Below are 14,726 nucleotides of genomic sequence, written 5' to 3'. Positions count from 1 at the left end.
ACGCTGCTTTCAGCGCTGTGATAGGCTGTTCATTCAAACCACGCTGCTCTCAGCGCTGTGATAGGCTGTTTCTTCTGCCAGGTTCTGTGTGTGTGTGCATCCACAGAACCCCACTCAATAGAGTCACGTCTTTTATGCTTTCCCCTATTTTCTCCTAAATGTACAATGTTTCACTCACAGTTGCATAGAGGTGCATGTGTCTGGAACAGACTGAACAAAGGTCCTCGCACTCCCTTTTCACAGCAGTCTGACAGAATCAGAGAGGAGATTCAACAGCCCTCGAGTCCCTTCATATCACTCACTCTTACATCTCCCCCTCTCACAGTGTCTCGCTCACTCACTCTCTACCTCCCACTCTCCCTCTCCCCTCCTCTTACTCCCCTCCCCCTCTTCTTCCCCAGTCCCTCAGCAACTCCCTCTTTCCCTTTCAATCATTCTCCCTCTCTCTCACTCGTCCACTCTACCTCCCACTCCCTCTCCACTCCCCCTCTTTTTCCCCAGTCCCTCAGCAACTCCCTCTTTCCCTTTCAATCATTCTCCCTCTCTCTCACTCGTTCACTCTACCTCCCACTCCCTCTCCCTTCCTCTCTCACTTCTTATCTTACTCAGTCACTCAGTAACCCCCTCTCTGCCTCTCATTCACTCCCCCTCTCTCTCACTCATTCACTCCCCCTCTCTCTCACTTATTCACTCCCCCTCTCTCTCACTCAGTCACACTCCCCCCCTCCCTCACCTGGGTGAGCTCTGTCTCCTGCCGGAGTCTCTCGCGGTCCTGTTGCCAGGCAGCGGCGAGGCCGCAGAGTTCGGGCCCCGCCCGGTACTCCACCGGGTTCGAGTGCATCTGCTCGCTCAGCCACATCTGGGTCCGGACGGCGGGCTGGATGGGCGACCCCCCCACGGCCTGGTGCCCCAGGGGCAGCCCCCGCTGCGCGGGCCCCTGGGCGAGGGGCTTGCTCTCGGGTAAGGCACTGTAGGTCAGGTCCAGGCTGTTGGGCTTGAGGGGGGCGGGGCCGGCGGGCTCCGCCTTCGCGCACAGGTCGTACCTGTACCTGGGCTCCGCCCCCGGCGACAGCCTGTGGAGCACCGGGGCGCTGCCGTCGGGGCCGTGGTGGAGGTGGTCCGACCGGTAGCCGTACAGGAGGCCCCGGTCCAGGGAGCCGTGGGCGTCGCCCCGGTAGGCCGGCCTCCCAGCGGGGCTGCCCTTGTCCGCGCCCGTCCCGCTCAGGCGCGTCAGGGACGACCAGCGGCGCACCGGCCGCGGGTCCTTCATGTCCAGCGGGCTGTCCAGCGGGGAGGGGAGCTGGCAGCTGCCCCAGGAGCCGGGGGCCGGGGGGCCGCTCAGTTTGGAGATGGAGGGGGAGGGCATGACGTGCGCCGTGGGGATGGAGCCCTGGGAGCGCAGCGGCTGGAAGCACAGCGTGCCGCTGGAGCTGGAGTGGTCTGCGCAGAGAGAGAGAGAGAGAGAGGGTCACTGTTAATGAGGCTCTCCCACTCTCTACACACCGACTACAGACACACATCCACCGGAACATCTCTCCAAATACAACATTCTCACTGAAACCAACATCTCTCCGAATACAGCATTCTCACTGAAGCTAACATCTCTCTAAGTGGAACATCTCTCTTGAACAGAACAGCTCTCTCAAATTTTTACATCCTTCTCTGAATGCAACATCTCCCTAAACAAAACAACATCTATCTCTCACCTCGCTCTGAATAAAACATCATTCTCTTATCAAATCTCAAACTGAACTAAATAATATAGGCTATATCTCCGAGTACATGTCTTTTAGTACAGTATCCCTCTTTGAATACGATATCAGCCTTAGTTTCCTTGGTTTTCATCATCACACTAGACCAGCACCCTCAAGCTATTTTTCCAACATGGCGGCTTCTCATGCCATGGGCTGGTTCTAGCTCGAGCCCCATCGCTTAAAACTCATATTAGTGCCATCGCCCAAACGTCAGTGAGCAGTACTTTCATCTTATTCTGATCACTCCGCAGACAGTGAAATTGCATCTATGCTACATATCTTTTGGTTGTAAACCAAGAGGCAACACGTCCGCTTCCAAGATCAAAGCGTGTATAATCACCACCAATAATATCATAAAACTAAGAGTAAGCTGCTGTAGGCGCATCTGATGCCCTTCAAACAGAAAGCCTCAGATCCCAAGCAGTGGACATGTGGAAGGTTTGATACAGTGGAAAGTGTGTGTGTCTGTGCGTGTCTGTGTGTATGTGTGTGTGTGAGTGTGTGTACGTGTGCGTGTGTGTGTGTGGGTGCGCACGCGTGTGTGTGTGTGTGTCCTTAGGATCCCTGCAGGCTCACTGGCTGTGTTCATGAATAACTCATGATCTGTGTGCTACATGCCAGCTGCTGGCGCAAAAGACCGACGAGAGTTATGCAAGAGTCACAGCGGGGAAGCTGCATCTGACAGCGCAAAGGGCACAGTCAAAGACCCACACACACATATAAACACACACACACACACACACTCTCTCTCTCTCCCTTACACACACACACACACACACGCACATGCACACACACAGACACACTCTCCCTTACACATACACATACACACACACTCTCTCCCTTACACACACACACTCTCTCTCTCTCTCTCTTACACATACATACACACACACTCACTCTCTCTTACACATACACACACACACACTCTCTCCCGCACTTAGACACATACACTCTCTCTCTTACACATACACACACACACACATACACACTCTCTCTCTTACACATATACACACACACAGACACACACTCTCCCTTACACATACACACACACACACACACACACTCTATCGCTCTCTTACACACACGCATACACACGCACAGATCCTACAATCTCAAACCGAAGGCCTTCATAAGAAAGCAAACAGAGCACACAAGGTGGACTGCGGGTGAACCGATGTCATGAGGAACGGTCATAAACTGAAACTGACTCAGCAAATGACCAGCTGTATAAATACAAACGAATGCGCAATCAAAGCCATAAATCTCCTGACCCTTGAACGACAGTCCAGACAAAAAAATTCAACGACAGCGCAAATGTAAACATTTCTGTAGAAACTGAATATGGAGCTGAAATCAAAAAAGGTCATCTTCAGAAAAGGTAAGAGCAACTACTCAATGTGCACCAATAGTGAACCACATGCAGTTTTGCTAGTACGGAAATGAATTATTACGGTCAGCCATTGCAGACGTGCAGCAGTTTCCCTGCATATCGTTAAGGTGCAGAAACCTACGAACCAGCAGTTCTCATCAAGTTTGGGCAGCCCTGCCTCACACTGTGCATCAGCCCGATGACTGCTGGGAAAACAGGACTGGCCAGCGCCGTGGAGAGCAGCGATTACTCTTCCGTACGGCGCAAGGCTCCGCAGGACCGACAGCCTTTACCCGCGAGGGAGAAAAACAAACACTCTCTTTCCAGGGTAAATAAACTCCTTCGGTCGAGCTTCGCCCTTACTTCGCACCGAAACAAAAACTTTATAAACAACGGACGCTGACGCTAGCATCGGGGGAAAACGAAGCGGTTTTTAATAACTTTTCCAAACATAGCTGAGGTTCTGTTTAACAACATCGTTAGCCGTCGGCGCGCAACAAAGCCTGGTCTGGCGTTTGTGTACGCGTGTCCACGGTTTGTAGGCCGCAAGTCATGAGAATGTGCTTTGGCTGATTTTTACCACGGCTCACGTTATCTTGTGAATGACCGCGCCTTTCCTGCCACAGAAAAGCTCAAACGCTACTATGGCCACTCCTTCTTTTTCTCTAATTGGCTCAGCGATTAAATGCTGCTTGCCAATGACCAATCACAATTGAACAAATAAATTCAGGCAAGCTATCTCTGGACCATCTGGCCTTCTACAGTAATGGCCTTTGGACTAACAGAAGAACAATTGCAAGTCTCTGCTAAGACTAAGCATCATCGCTGGACATCACAACCATTTGGACCTTCAGAAGAAAAGACAGTAACACCCTCACAGTCGTAATGCGGTTTGTTCCCTCTCTACTGAACCCTGGGTAAACCACTATGAAAGCTTAATCTGTTGACATTTGGCCTGATGCAATGTCTGAGTGCAGTGTGCGTCTTATTCATACATTATAAATGACCCGGATAAATCAGCGACTGCTGATGTAAGGGATGATATTAGAGAAACAGGATGTACTACTAACCCCAGGAGAAGACGGCTTCCTACTATAATTGAGGGTCCATCGGTTTATCGATTTTACAATATTATCCGGTGTGCAGTTCCATTGGGGAAACTGAAAGAACAGAAGTGCCTAGGCTTCTAACAAGACAATGAATGCCAAAACAAATTTTAACTACCCTAGGCCAAAAAAAAAAAAACAGCAAAAAACATTCTGCTTTTAATCGATATGCAATGTAGATGCAGCTAACCACCACTGGGTGGCGACAGCAGTGCCTAAATGTAACGCTGGTTCCAAGAAAGCACATGAATCTGCAAGTACAGACAGGCACATCCTAAGGGTAAGTGGTGTTTCGAGTTTACACAAGAAGTCCTGACAATCTCACGCAGTCTATTACTGGTTTAGCTCTACATAACAATGAAAAAAAAAAAAACATTGACGACAGAGCTACAAACGTTCGCTCTAGTCTCTCATTACATCAAACCAGCCCAGCATGAAAACAGCTCTATAAATCTAAGACGCTTCACAGACAAAGCTCGACAGCCAAGGCGTCTACACAGGTTTACAAGCACGGCTGAAACCTCAGCGCTATAAACATCGTAGAATGCATTTCTGTTTTAAAAGCGCAAAAATATTTGGATTATGAGATTATCGGAGTACTACACATTGTCATGCATGTAGGAAGAGACCTACCTACTTTTTTTGGTCGAATAAAACAAACAGGCTACCGCTTGCAGTTCTCCGGTTTGGTTCAGAAAGCATAAAAAGAGCATCTTTACTGGAACTATGCTCCTCGAGATAATTCAGTGAAATATGATCGAGCTTGCTGGAAGCCCTCAGGTCTGGAATGTTCGCTGTTATGACCTGATCAGGCCTGAGGTATGTGATCAAAGAGGCAGCCTCAGCATTTATCAGACTGTATGACTAATGAGTATTCTATGTGGCTCAAATAAAAGGTGAAAAGAGCATTCATAAATATTTTTGGCATCATAAGGAACCTTGTAAAACCTTATAATGTTTGGCATTTTTGTGTTTAATACACAAATAGACTGCTCGTATCATTCTTTGAGTACTGTCAATGTTTTGCAGCTGTGGCTAAAAAGTTTATTTAAACTTTATTTATTCCCAAGAAATAGCCTTCTTCTAAACAAGGCCATGTTTTTTCTTTTGCAAATAAGGAAACGCTGCATTAAGGACCAAGCTTGTTAATGTGTTCACCTGATGTGAATAACTGCAAAGCACAATGTTTTCGCAATGCTTTAACAGATGGAGAGGTCCACAAACCAGAATTAACTGCAAATTAGTCGGTGTTTTCCATTTTGTCAATGCTTTGGCTTTCAACTGAGACTTAAAAAACACAAGCCAAGGACAAAGTGTTACAGAGCTAACTGCCGCTTTGTATTTGAATGAGCAGAGTTTTAATGCGTTTCCTCTGAAGTGTAAATGGAGGTAAATGTCCCGAGGTCCCTTCAGTGTTGCTCATGCTATGACGTTAGCCTCTCGCCGGAGCTAAAAGTACATCACATTACACTCCCTCAGTCACTGTTATTCCTAATGCTGGCCATGGCCTGAAAATAGCCTGAAAAGAACAGCGCTTGGAACTTAAAGACCCCCCCCGTAAACTAAACAGGACTGGGAGGTAGGGGGAGTGCGAGGGCCGTGGGTCGGGGGCGAGACTCAAGTGTTCACAAAGCGCCGCTTTGTCGGGACACGTCTGCGGGGCAACTGCAGAGCAGCTGGGGGGAGCGAGAAGCGGGCCCCTGATCCGGCACATTCCGCAGGAGAGCCGCGGCTCCCGCAGACTTCTGGGGCAGCCCACTCCCACGGCCCACTGACACGGAGCCCCAGTCCCACAACCCACACACAGGGACCACTACACCAGACAATCCCATAACCCACACACAGGGACCACTACACCAGCCCAGTCCCACGGCCCACTCACAGGGACCACTACACCAGCCCAGTCCCACAACCCACTCACAGGGACCACTATACCACCCCACTCCCACGGCCCACTCACAGGGACCACTATACCACCCCACTCCCACGGCCCACTCACAGGGACCACTACACCACCCCACTCCCACAGCCCACTATACCACCCCACTCCCACGGCCCACTCACAGGGACCACTACACCACCCCACTCCCACGGCCCACTCACAGGGACCACTACACCACCCCACTCCCACGGCCCACTCACAGGGACCACTACACCAGCCCAATTCCACAGCCCACTCACAGGGACCACCACACCAGCCCAGTCCCACTTCATTCAGGAACGGCCAACTGGATACGTTAACGAACAGTGTTGAAAGTGAAACCAATGTCCTGCTGGAATTCCCCCTGGCTGAACCACAATAATAATGTTTTTGCTCCCTGTTAAAGGCCAGGGCGTTAATAACCACTATTCCTCCTTTGCGCTACAGAGTCTGGGAGAGGCAGGAAAGTCCGGCGGGCCGCTTGTTTTAAAAGCGGCTGAAATTGATAAGACGATAAAAGCGGGGCGATCGGGCCTAGCGCTCAGCTTTTGGCTCCTTATATAGTCAGGGAGAACGTTCTGCGGGCTCCGTGTTTTTACGGAGGTCCTGGTACATTGTCTGGCTGCCCCCTTCCATACGCTCCAGAACGCCGTCATCTGGTTCTGATCTGAGCCCTAATGAGAAACGTGCGGAGAAGTGAACTCAGCGAGGCCCGAGGGCCCGGATCGCTCCCGTGGACCGTCGCAGCCACAGCCGCGCGCGCTTCCTCCTCTACTGAACACAGGGCGAGCACAAGACAACCCGCTCGTTCTCTTCTGAACAGTGCAAACCACTGTAAGACCGCAGTCCTGGTCCTACTCCACTGAACACAGGGCGAGCACAAGACAACCCGCTCGTTCTCTTCTGAACAGTGAAAACCACTGTAAGACCGCAGTCCTGGTCCTACTCTACTGAACACAGGGCGAGCACAAGACAACCCGCTCGTTCTCTTCTGAACAGTGCAAACCACTGTAAGAGCGCAGTCCTGGTCCTACTCTACTGAACACAGGGCGAGCACAAGACAACCCGCTCGTTCTCTTCTGAACAGTGCAAACCACTGTAAGAGCGCAGTCCTGGTCCTACTCTACTGAACACAGGGCGAGCACAAGACAACCCACTCGTTCTCTTCTGAACAGTGAAAACCACTGTAAGAGCGCAGTCCTTGTCCTTCTTTACTGAACACAGTAAATGACTGCAAAAGTAAAGTCCGAGCTTTCGGACAGCCGCGTCTCCGCGGCAGCGAGCGCGACCCGGCGATTCTGCCCGGCGTTACCGCCACACGACCGCCTTTCAGAACTTCTACAACTTTCAGAACACAGCCCGCAGCCTCAAAACTCCGCCAGGCCGTCTCGACATCTACCGTCCGCCTGCTCAGTGCAGGGACCCAGACAGGCTGCAGGTTTTATGCTGGATATCACAGCCTCGCTTGGAGCCGTTAGCGCGAATGGCGGAATTTATTTGATGGCGGTTACGTAAGGAGAGGAGCGCGTCCACGCGCCGCAGTGCCCAGAAGCAGACGGGGAACAAACACACAGAACGTACTGAGCTCCGGTGTCATAAACAAGCCTCCGCGCAGTCACATGGTCGGAGCATTGCCCCCCCCCCCCCCCTTTCCCCGCGGTCCCCTTCCAAATTATTCCGTGGGCGGGGGACGGACTGGGCGCTCTCCAACGGAGCCCTGCGGCCATCAAAACAAGCCGGGGTCTGATCTCAAACGGCGCGCACGTGTTCCTGCTGGGGGGTCTGGGGCGGACAGCGTGTACCCGTCTCCACATGGTCGTCAGGTGTGAAAACAGTGCGAAATACTCAGACCCGTTTCTATTCAGTGATCGGGCGTGACTACAAATAGAACCCGTTTCTATTGAGTGATCCGGTGTGATTACAAATAGAACCCATTTCTATTCAGTGATCCGGCGTGATTACAAATAGAACCTATTTCTATTGAGTGATCGGGTATGATCTGAAATAGAACCCATTTCTATTGAGTGATCACGGGTGATCTGAAATAGAACCCGTTTCTATTGAGTGACCAGGTGCGACCTGAAATAGCACAGCAATGGCTCATACTGGGTGATCAGGTGTGATCTAATCCAGTAGGAGAATCAATAGGTCAGCACTGCAGAGACACTGGTGTAATAATGCACTGTAACAGGAGCAGGTGCTGACGGCAGCCGATTGTGAAAGAGGAGGAGGAGGAGGAGGTGGAGGAAGAGGATCTCTTGAAATAGCAGTGTTACTCTGTCCGGGGTGGCATTGAGCAACAGAGCGTGTGTCAGAGTGACCGTGTCCCAACGGTCACGTAGACCGCTGGACTGTGGCGCTCCCCTCCTTCCCGCTGCTTTACCGCGCTCTTAGGTTTCACTGCGCAGAACATTGCCACGGCGATGGCGCCACGGAGACGGTCACCAGGAAGAACGGAGGATTCGGGGGCTGCTGACCTTTCCGTTTTCGTAAGGTCCCAAGCCAAGGCTGGGGGGGGAGGGGGGGCACCCATAATAGCACTCTGAGGGGGGTCCGCCTGGGGGGGGGGGGGGGGTGCGTAAACAAGCCCGTTTAAATTAAGGTTGCCCCGGTAACACTCGGACACCCGTCAGAAATGGGGAAGCCATATTTTAGGATCTCCAAACACCCTATAGAGTTTCACGAGAGAGGTCTATGCCTAGCACACAACAGGCCACTCAGGTAAGAGGGCAAAGCCAGCTTTAGTAGGTGAACTCGGTGGGGGACCACAGCGATTACAGGCTGAAGTGAGCTAATTCAGCATAGGGGTTTGGTGGTTTTAGTCTAGAGTGGATGAATTAAGTAGAGGGCAAGAGTCATTTCAGTCTGTAGCGGGCGAGTTCGGCACAGAGCAGCGGCCATTACACAGTGGGTGAACTGAGCTGCAGCGGGCAGTTTAAAAATGAGCAGGCCAGAAATTCCTTTGCATTGCAATTCCAGGCCAGAACATGGCCTCAGATCACAGCTCCACACTGGGAGCTCACCCCTCACTAAACAAGAATCTCTCTTTTTAAACACAGAGGGCAGGCAACATCACTCAGGCCTGCTGTTTCAAAAGCAATAGGCTACTTGCGTCACATTCATCAGTCGGAACAATGACCACAGATCACGTAACCGTGTGTCATATATTTTTTCTAAAGGATTATGGGATTAAGTAGGACTGCTGAATTTAAAAATAAACAACCTACATATATTGCATTTCCCGTTGTATAATCCACAGAAAGCATCCACAGACATTCTGATGGGAAACAGCGAGGGTTTTGCCATACTGTTGGGCTCTCTTTCCACTGTGGTGCTTCCAGCAGTACCCATGATGCAGTGCGAGCATGTGCATGCGTATGGCACTCACTGTCTCCATCGCGGTGGGGACACACATAGGGCACGCTGCACTAATCCCGTCACCATCAGTACCCGCACGGGACCCGGGAGGGACAGATGGTCCCCCGCCCCGCCCCTCATTCCCTCTCTCCCCCCACCCCCCCCCCCATCCTTCACTTCCTCTCTAATCTCTCGCTGCCGTCGGGGCTAGCGGCGCCCGCTCACGGAACGCGCGTCGCACGCGTCCACAGCGTCCAGAATAAGGGCATGCAGGGGGGAAAAAAACTGCGATCCCCTGATTGGTTTACAGTTGCCATGCCTGCCAGCCTTCATGTTACATCATGTTCTGTAATTGTGCATTTTAATAGGGATGACTGGAGATGATGTTAAGAAGGTCAAAAAGTTCAAATGAATGCAAGTGATGACAGGGATACAACATTTGTCTTTAACATAATTTTGTGAATGAATCCTAAATGTTGCTTTTCGCAATGCAAGTCCGAGTGTTCTTTTTCTACTGATGATGGTGGTCGTTGAAATTTCCAAACTGTAATGGAAAAAAGACAAAAACAAATGCTTGCATCTAGTCGAGTTAAGGAAATGATCTCCAGCGACTGAGCGGATCCGGGCCGGAGTTACGCTGTCTGGGCTGCGGTGTGTGGAATTCCCTGCCCCCCTCCCGCCCTCACGCTCACGCTCGGATCGGCACGCGGCTTCAGATCCCCGCGCCAAATACTTCAGCAGCGAGCCGGCCAGCGCGTGGCTGTGCCCAGATGGCGGATTCGGGCCTCCCGTGGGTGGGGGCGGGCGTTACACGCGTCCTCTTAATCCCGCGCGTCCCCAGCGACCCGGCGTACGGGCGCGAACACGAATCTGCGCTGTCTCGTTAGCGCCCTCGCACCACTTCCTCTCCGGGCCTTCCGTGTCCATCCGCCCCCGATTAGAGAGCAGCCTAATTCTCAGGCCCCGGGAGAGCCCAGGCCTGCAGAACGCCGAAAAACAGAGGTTCTGCCCTGTAGATTCGCATTTGAACCGTCCGGTTAAAAGATTAATCACCAGAACCTTTGTAAGGCAATTTGAATAATGACCGGATCTCCGAGGCCAGACCATGAAAGAGTTCGCCCCGCATGTGTCTCGTGTGTGAAAGATTACCTCTGTTACAGCATTCCAAATCAACAAATTACCATTGTGACATCATCGCTCTGTGGCCTCCCTGTACTGTTCTAATTACAGAGGTGCTTCATGCTCAGAGCTCCCCCAGTTTCCTCTGCTGTACGAATACATAACCAGGGCAATAAAAAGCTGCCCCTTAACAGGGCAGGGAGGCCCTAGTCCCGGGCTCCCCTTTAATTTGATGGATAAGGGGGTGCTTCTGTGCTCTACTAGCGCTCTCATCTGGGTGCAATAAAGACTTCAATGAGAGAGAGAGAGGGTTTGGAGTAATGCTCTCCTGCTGCAGAGGAACTGCTACAACCACACGTACGGCCGGGAGGGGGGGTGGAGATGGAGCCGAAAATAGAGACTCCATTTCCGGCTCAACATTTTAATGACTGTTATTCTCGCTTATTTTTGTTATTTGCCTATTGTTTACATATTTACACATACTAATTTAATTTCTACTGTGAAAAATATTGGGCTGCAAGTCTGAAATATGATATACAAATACATGCATAATTATAATTATTACTATTATCATTATAATTATTATTATTATTTTAAAAAGGGTCAGACATGAAAGAGGGAGAGGGGACGATAGAGGAGAAGAGGTGTTTTGACTGCTCATGGTCAAAATAACTCATGCAGGGCAGAGAGAGAGAGAGAGAGAGGGCAAGAGAGAGAGGGCGAGAGCAAGAGAGGAGGTGACTGCATCCCAGCCCAGAGGAACAATAAACCACCCAGATGTTCCAAGGCTCCGCCTCCCGCCTCGGGGGGGTGGTGGGGGTGGCATTGAGTGAGAGTGGGGGCGGGGCCAAGGCAGCAGACCGCCCACTCAAAAGGCCCCGCATCTGGAACAGCAGGCCCTGAGGCGACCCGATACAGCGGGTGTGTGCCGAACACCGTCGAGAGCCTTTCACTGAACCACAACTACAGTCACAAAGACACGATGCCTTACAGCAAAACGCACCATGTCCACGAAGATCCAGGCACATCACCGCTTTGGCGTATTTATAAAGCTCCTAAACCCCACACAAAAGGAAAAAAATTCTATTTTCCACTTGCTTTTCACTCAAATAGGCTATAATGATTCAACGATAACATCTGAGCATGTAACATTTTTTTGTGTTGTGGCCGGAAATACATTAACCGGCAGCATCATTCAGCTCCATGTACAATTTCCTGAAGAACCATTGATCCACACATCCCCTCATGCTATCAAATTACACCACTTAATGCCATTCGGATCCGAGAAATGGGGTTCATTTCTTTTTAATCCTATTTTTAAAAATTAAAAACAGGATTAAACATTTCTAAAATGCTTTTCAATGCCCGTTAACCATCCATTTTCTAAACCGCTTATTCCGGGCCAGGGTTGTGGTTGGGGGGGTAGGGGTGGCTGGAGCCTATCCCAGCATGCAGTGAGTGAGAGGCAGGACTATACCCTGGACAGGTTGCCAATCCATCGCAGGGCCCACACACCATTCACACACTGATACCGACAGACAATTCAGAATCTCAAATTAGCCTAGCCTTCATATCTTTTGACTGCAGGAGAAAACCAGTGGACTCCGTGGAAACTCACGCAGACTCACGCAAACTCACACAGACAGGACTGAAACTAGCTGAAGGGCAACACAGGCGCCTTGAAATAGACCCAGTCCTTTCCAACATGGAAAACTCAGCAAGCCGGTGTGAGTGATGCAATTTGGCAATGGTAAAAGCTAAAACACCTCAAAAGGTCTTTCCCATCTTGTTTGCCAATGCTGGGAGAGGGCAACTTTTAAACACACATCCGACAAACAGACAATATGGGGACCTCTTATGTCCCTTACACAACATTAATGACACCCCATCTACCCGTAAAAGTAATGTCCATCTATTCATCCACCCCCTTGTCGCCGATGAGCTCTCTCACGGTCTTCGCCCTCAGAAGGGGCGAGACGTACACGACCTGCATTTAAGAGAAGTAGGAAAGATGGCCGCCTTCCAGACACGAAAAGCCAATTGATCCTCGCTTCACTTCCTTCGCCCTGTGTGCAAGGGTATAAACCAGCATAGCTACCTTTCATCCTCGCCGAGTGCAAAACTCAGCCCAACTTGCTCATGTTGGGTTTGAGTGAATTCCGTGTGCTGCTGGTTCAGGTTGACAGGAACAAGTTCCTTAAACTGAGGCGACCAGACCAGCTCCACCATTGTTCAGACATCCCTAAGCATGTATATTTTAAACAGCCATTTTCAATGGCAGCCACGTAGCTCAAATCTTTACAAAATAAAAGCCAATTAACGATAAAAAACTCAAAGGAAACATACTACAGTAGGCTGAGAAGTACTTTGACGACTACTGCACTTGCACATTGGCATTTGCGTTCTCCAAGGGGATGACGTTCCTCAAAGCTCCATCTTAAATGCCAATCGCAGATAAAATACTTTTCAGGATGGGGGATTATCCCATTAGAAATGCATGGCTTCCCTCTTTCTCAGGTGGTGGTAAATTAACCGTCCTTTTTAATCAAATCTCCCGACAGTTACCAAAATAGCCTCAAATACCGATCTGTGCTTTGTGATGACATGAATGGCAAACTGCTTTTGGTATTTCTTTTGTTATACATTACCATTGTTCTGCCAAGTTCTACCGTCAATGACAACAGACACCCTGATGCCCTCTCTCTCCAAGGAAAGGTGATGACTTCATCCTTTAGATGTGCTGCCAAGAAAAGTGGAAAAGATCTAAGAGGAGCGGACTGCCAAGCAGGCAGGAGAAGGAGAACTGCTCGGTTTCCTTGGGAACGCACATGGAGGCGGGAAGAACTAGCGGAATGTTGGGTGCAGATGAATCATCCCTTCGTTCCCAAGGCAGCCATTGTGTCCGTGCGGGAACATCCTTTAAGAATACAGGCGAGGAGGAGAACAAGCCGCGCATGCTCGCTCGCACTCACGCATGCACGCTTGCACTAAACACACGGTCCTCACTAAGGATGCACTTCTCGATTTTCGTCGGTTGGAGCCCACTCACACTATCGGACATGGAGTTGAATAACATCAACGGATAATCCATTATTTTCAGTAGGCTTTGCAGGTTCTGCAACGTGAACATTGGCAAAGAATAGCACTGGATTTTCTTCATTTTTCCTAAATGAACAGGCATTTCCATTTATTGTAGTAACTGACCGATGCCTTCATGGTTCTTCTGATGTCCAGATAATGGAATATGTGGCCTGGTCCCTCCCTGGCGCTGACAGCCGGCTCTGGACATCGGCTGCGTCTCCCGTTTGGCTCGTCTTCCCGACCCGGCCGAGACGATGATTCAGAAAGACACGCTAATTACACGGGCGGGCCCGCGGCCTGCCAACCGCGCTCGAGGCACGACGCCAAGCGTTCATTACGAATCCCTGCAAACCCCAGACTTTCACGCCTTATACCCCGCACGTAGGAGACAAACCCAACCAACCCCCACACCTCCCCTGCACCTCCTCCACCGCGCGCACTCCCCATTCTGAACTTTACCCCTCCCTTGAGCAGGAGATGAGAGAAGATTAATATCATAAATCCTCCTAACGCCCAACAGGACCCGTTTTATGAGGCTCTCGCAATAACGTTTAATTAGCCTTTAATCCACGTGCGTACAATTCTGTTCTCTGAGCCTTACGAACTCAAGAGGATTTTTTTCTTTCATTAAAGAGTGATCTACTTAAAATTTGCAAGCCAAACACATAGAGTAGAGACCCTGAAATTCAATTATAAAAACCGTAGGACTGTCGCCAACTTAAAGTAAAATACATTGGTGAGAGGTTATATTTTGATATTGTATTTTGTTAGAAAATAAGACAAGCAGCGTCGTAGGCTCTGTACCACGAGCGAAACTGTATACACTACGTGCAGATATTCTTCACTGTGAAGCTGGTGATCTTTGTGTTTGCCTGAGCAGCGTTTCACAGTTTTTTCTTTTTAACGGAGTGAAAAAAAGTTAAAAGGCTGTCTCCTTAGCAATGTAACACACTCAGGTTGCCAGCGCCCCTCCCCCCCCATACAGTGGAGCCCCGGGGAACGCTTTCCTTTGTAGCTGC

The 14,726-nt window shown here is 50.3% G+C and overlaps 1 protein-coding gene across 4 annotated transcripts in view; it reads right to left on the bottom strand.

Annotated features, from left to right (window-relative positions):
- Positions 1-14,726, bottom strand: part of cep85l (centrosomal protein 85, like) — a 61,780-nt gene that overhangs the window by 29,331 nt on the left and 17,723 nt on the right. For all 4 annotated transcript variants that reach the window (XM_035421562.1, XM_035421561.1, XM_035421560.1 and 1 more), the window contains exon 3: positions 734-1,440. In XM_035421562.1, the coding sequence (XP_035277453.1) occupies positions 734-1,440 (707 nt within the window). The remainder of the gene's footprint in view (positions 1-733; positions 1,441-14,726) is intronic.

Source organism: Anguilla anguilla, chromosome 6, assembly GCF_013347855.1.
Source record: "Anguilla anguilla isolate fAngAng1 chromosome 6, fAngAng1.pri, whole genome shotgun sequence".
Lineage (NCBI taxonomy): Eukaryota > Metazoa > Chordata > Actinopteri > Anguilliformes > Anguillidae > Anguilla > Anguilla anguilla.
Note: the sequence above shows the minus strand (reverse complement) of the source record. Positions and strands in the feature narration are given on the sequence as shown.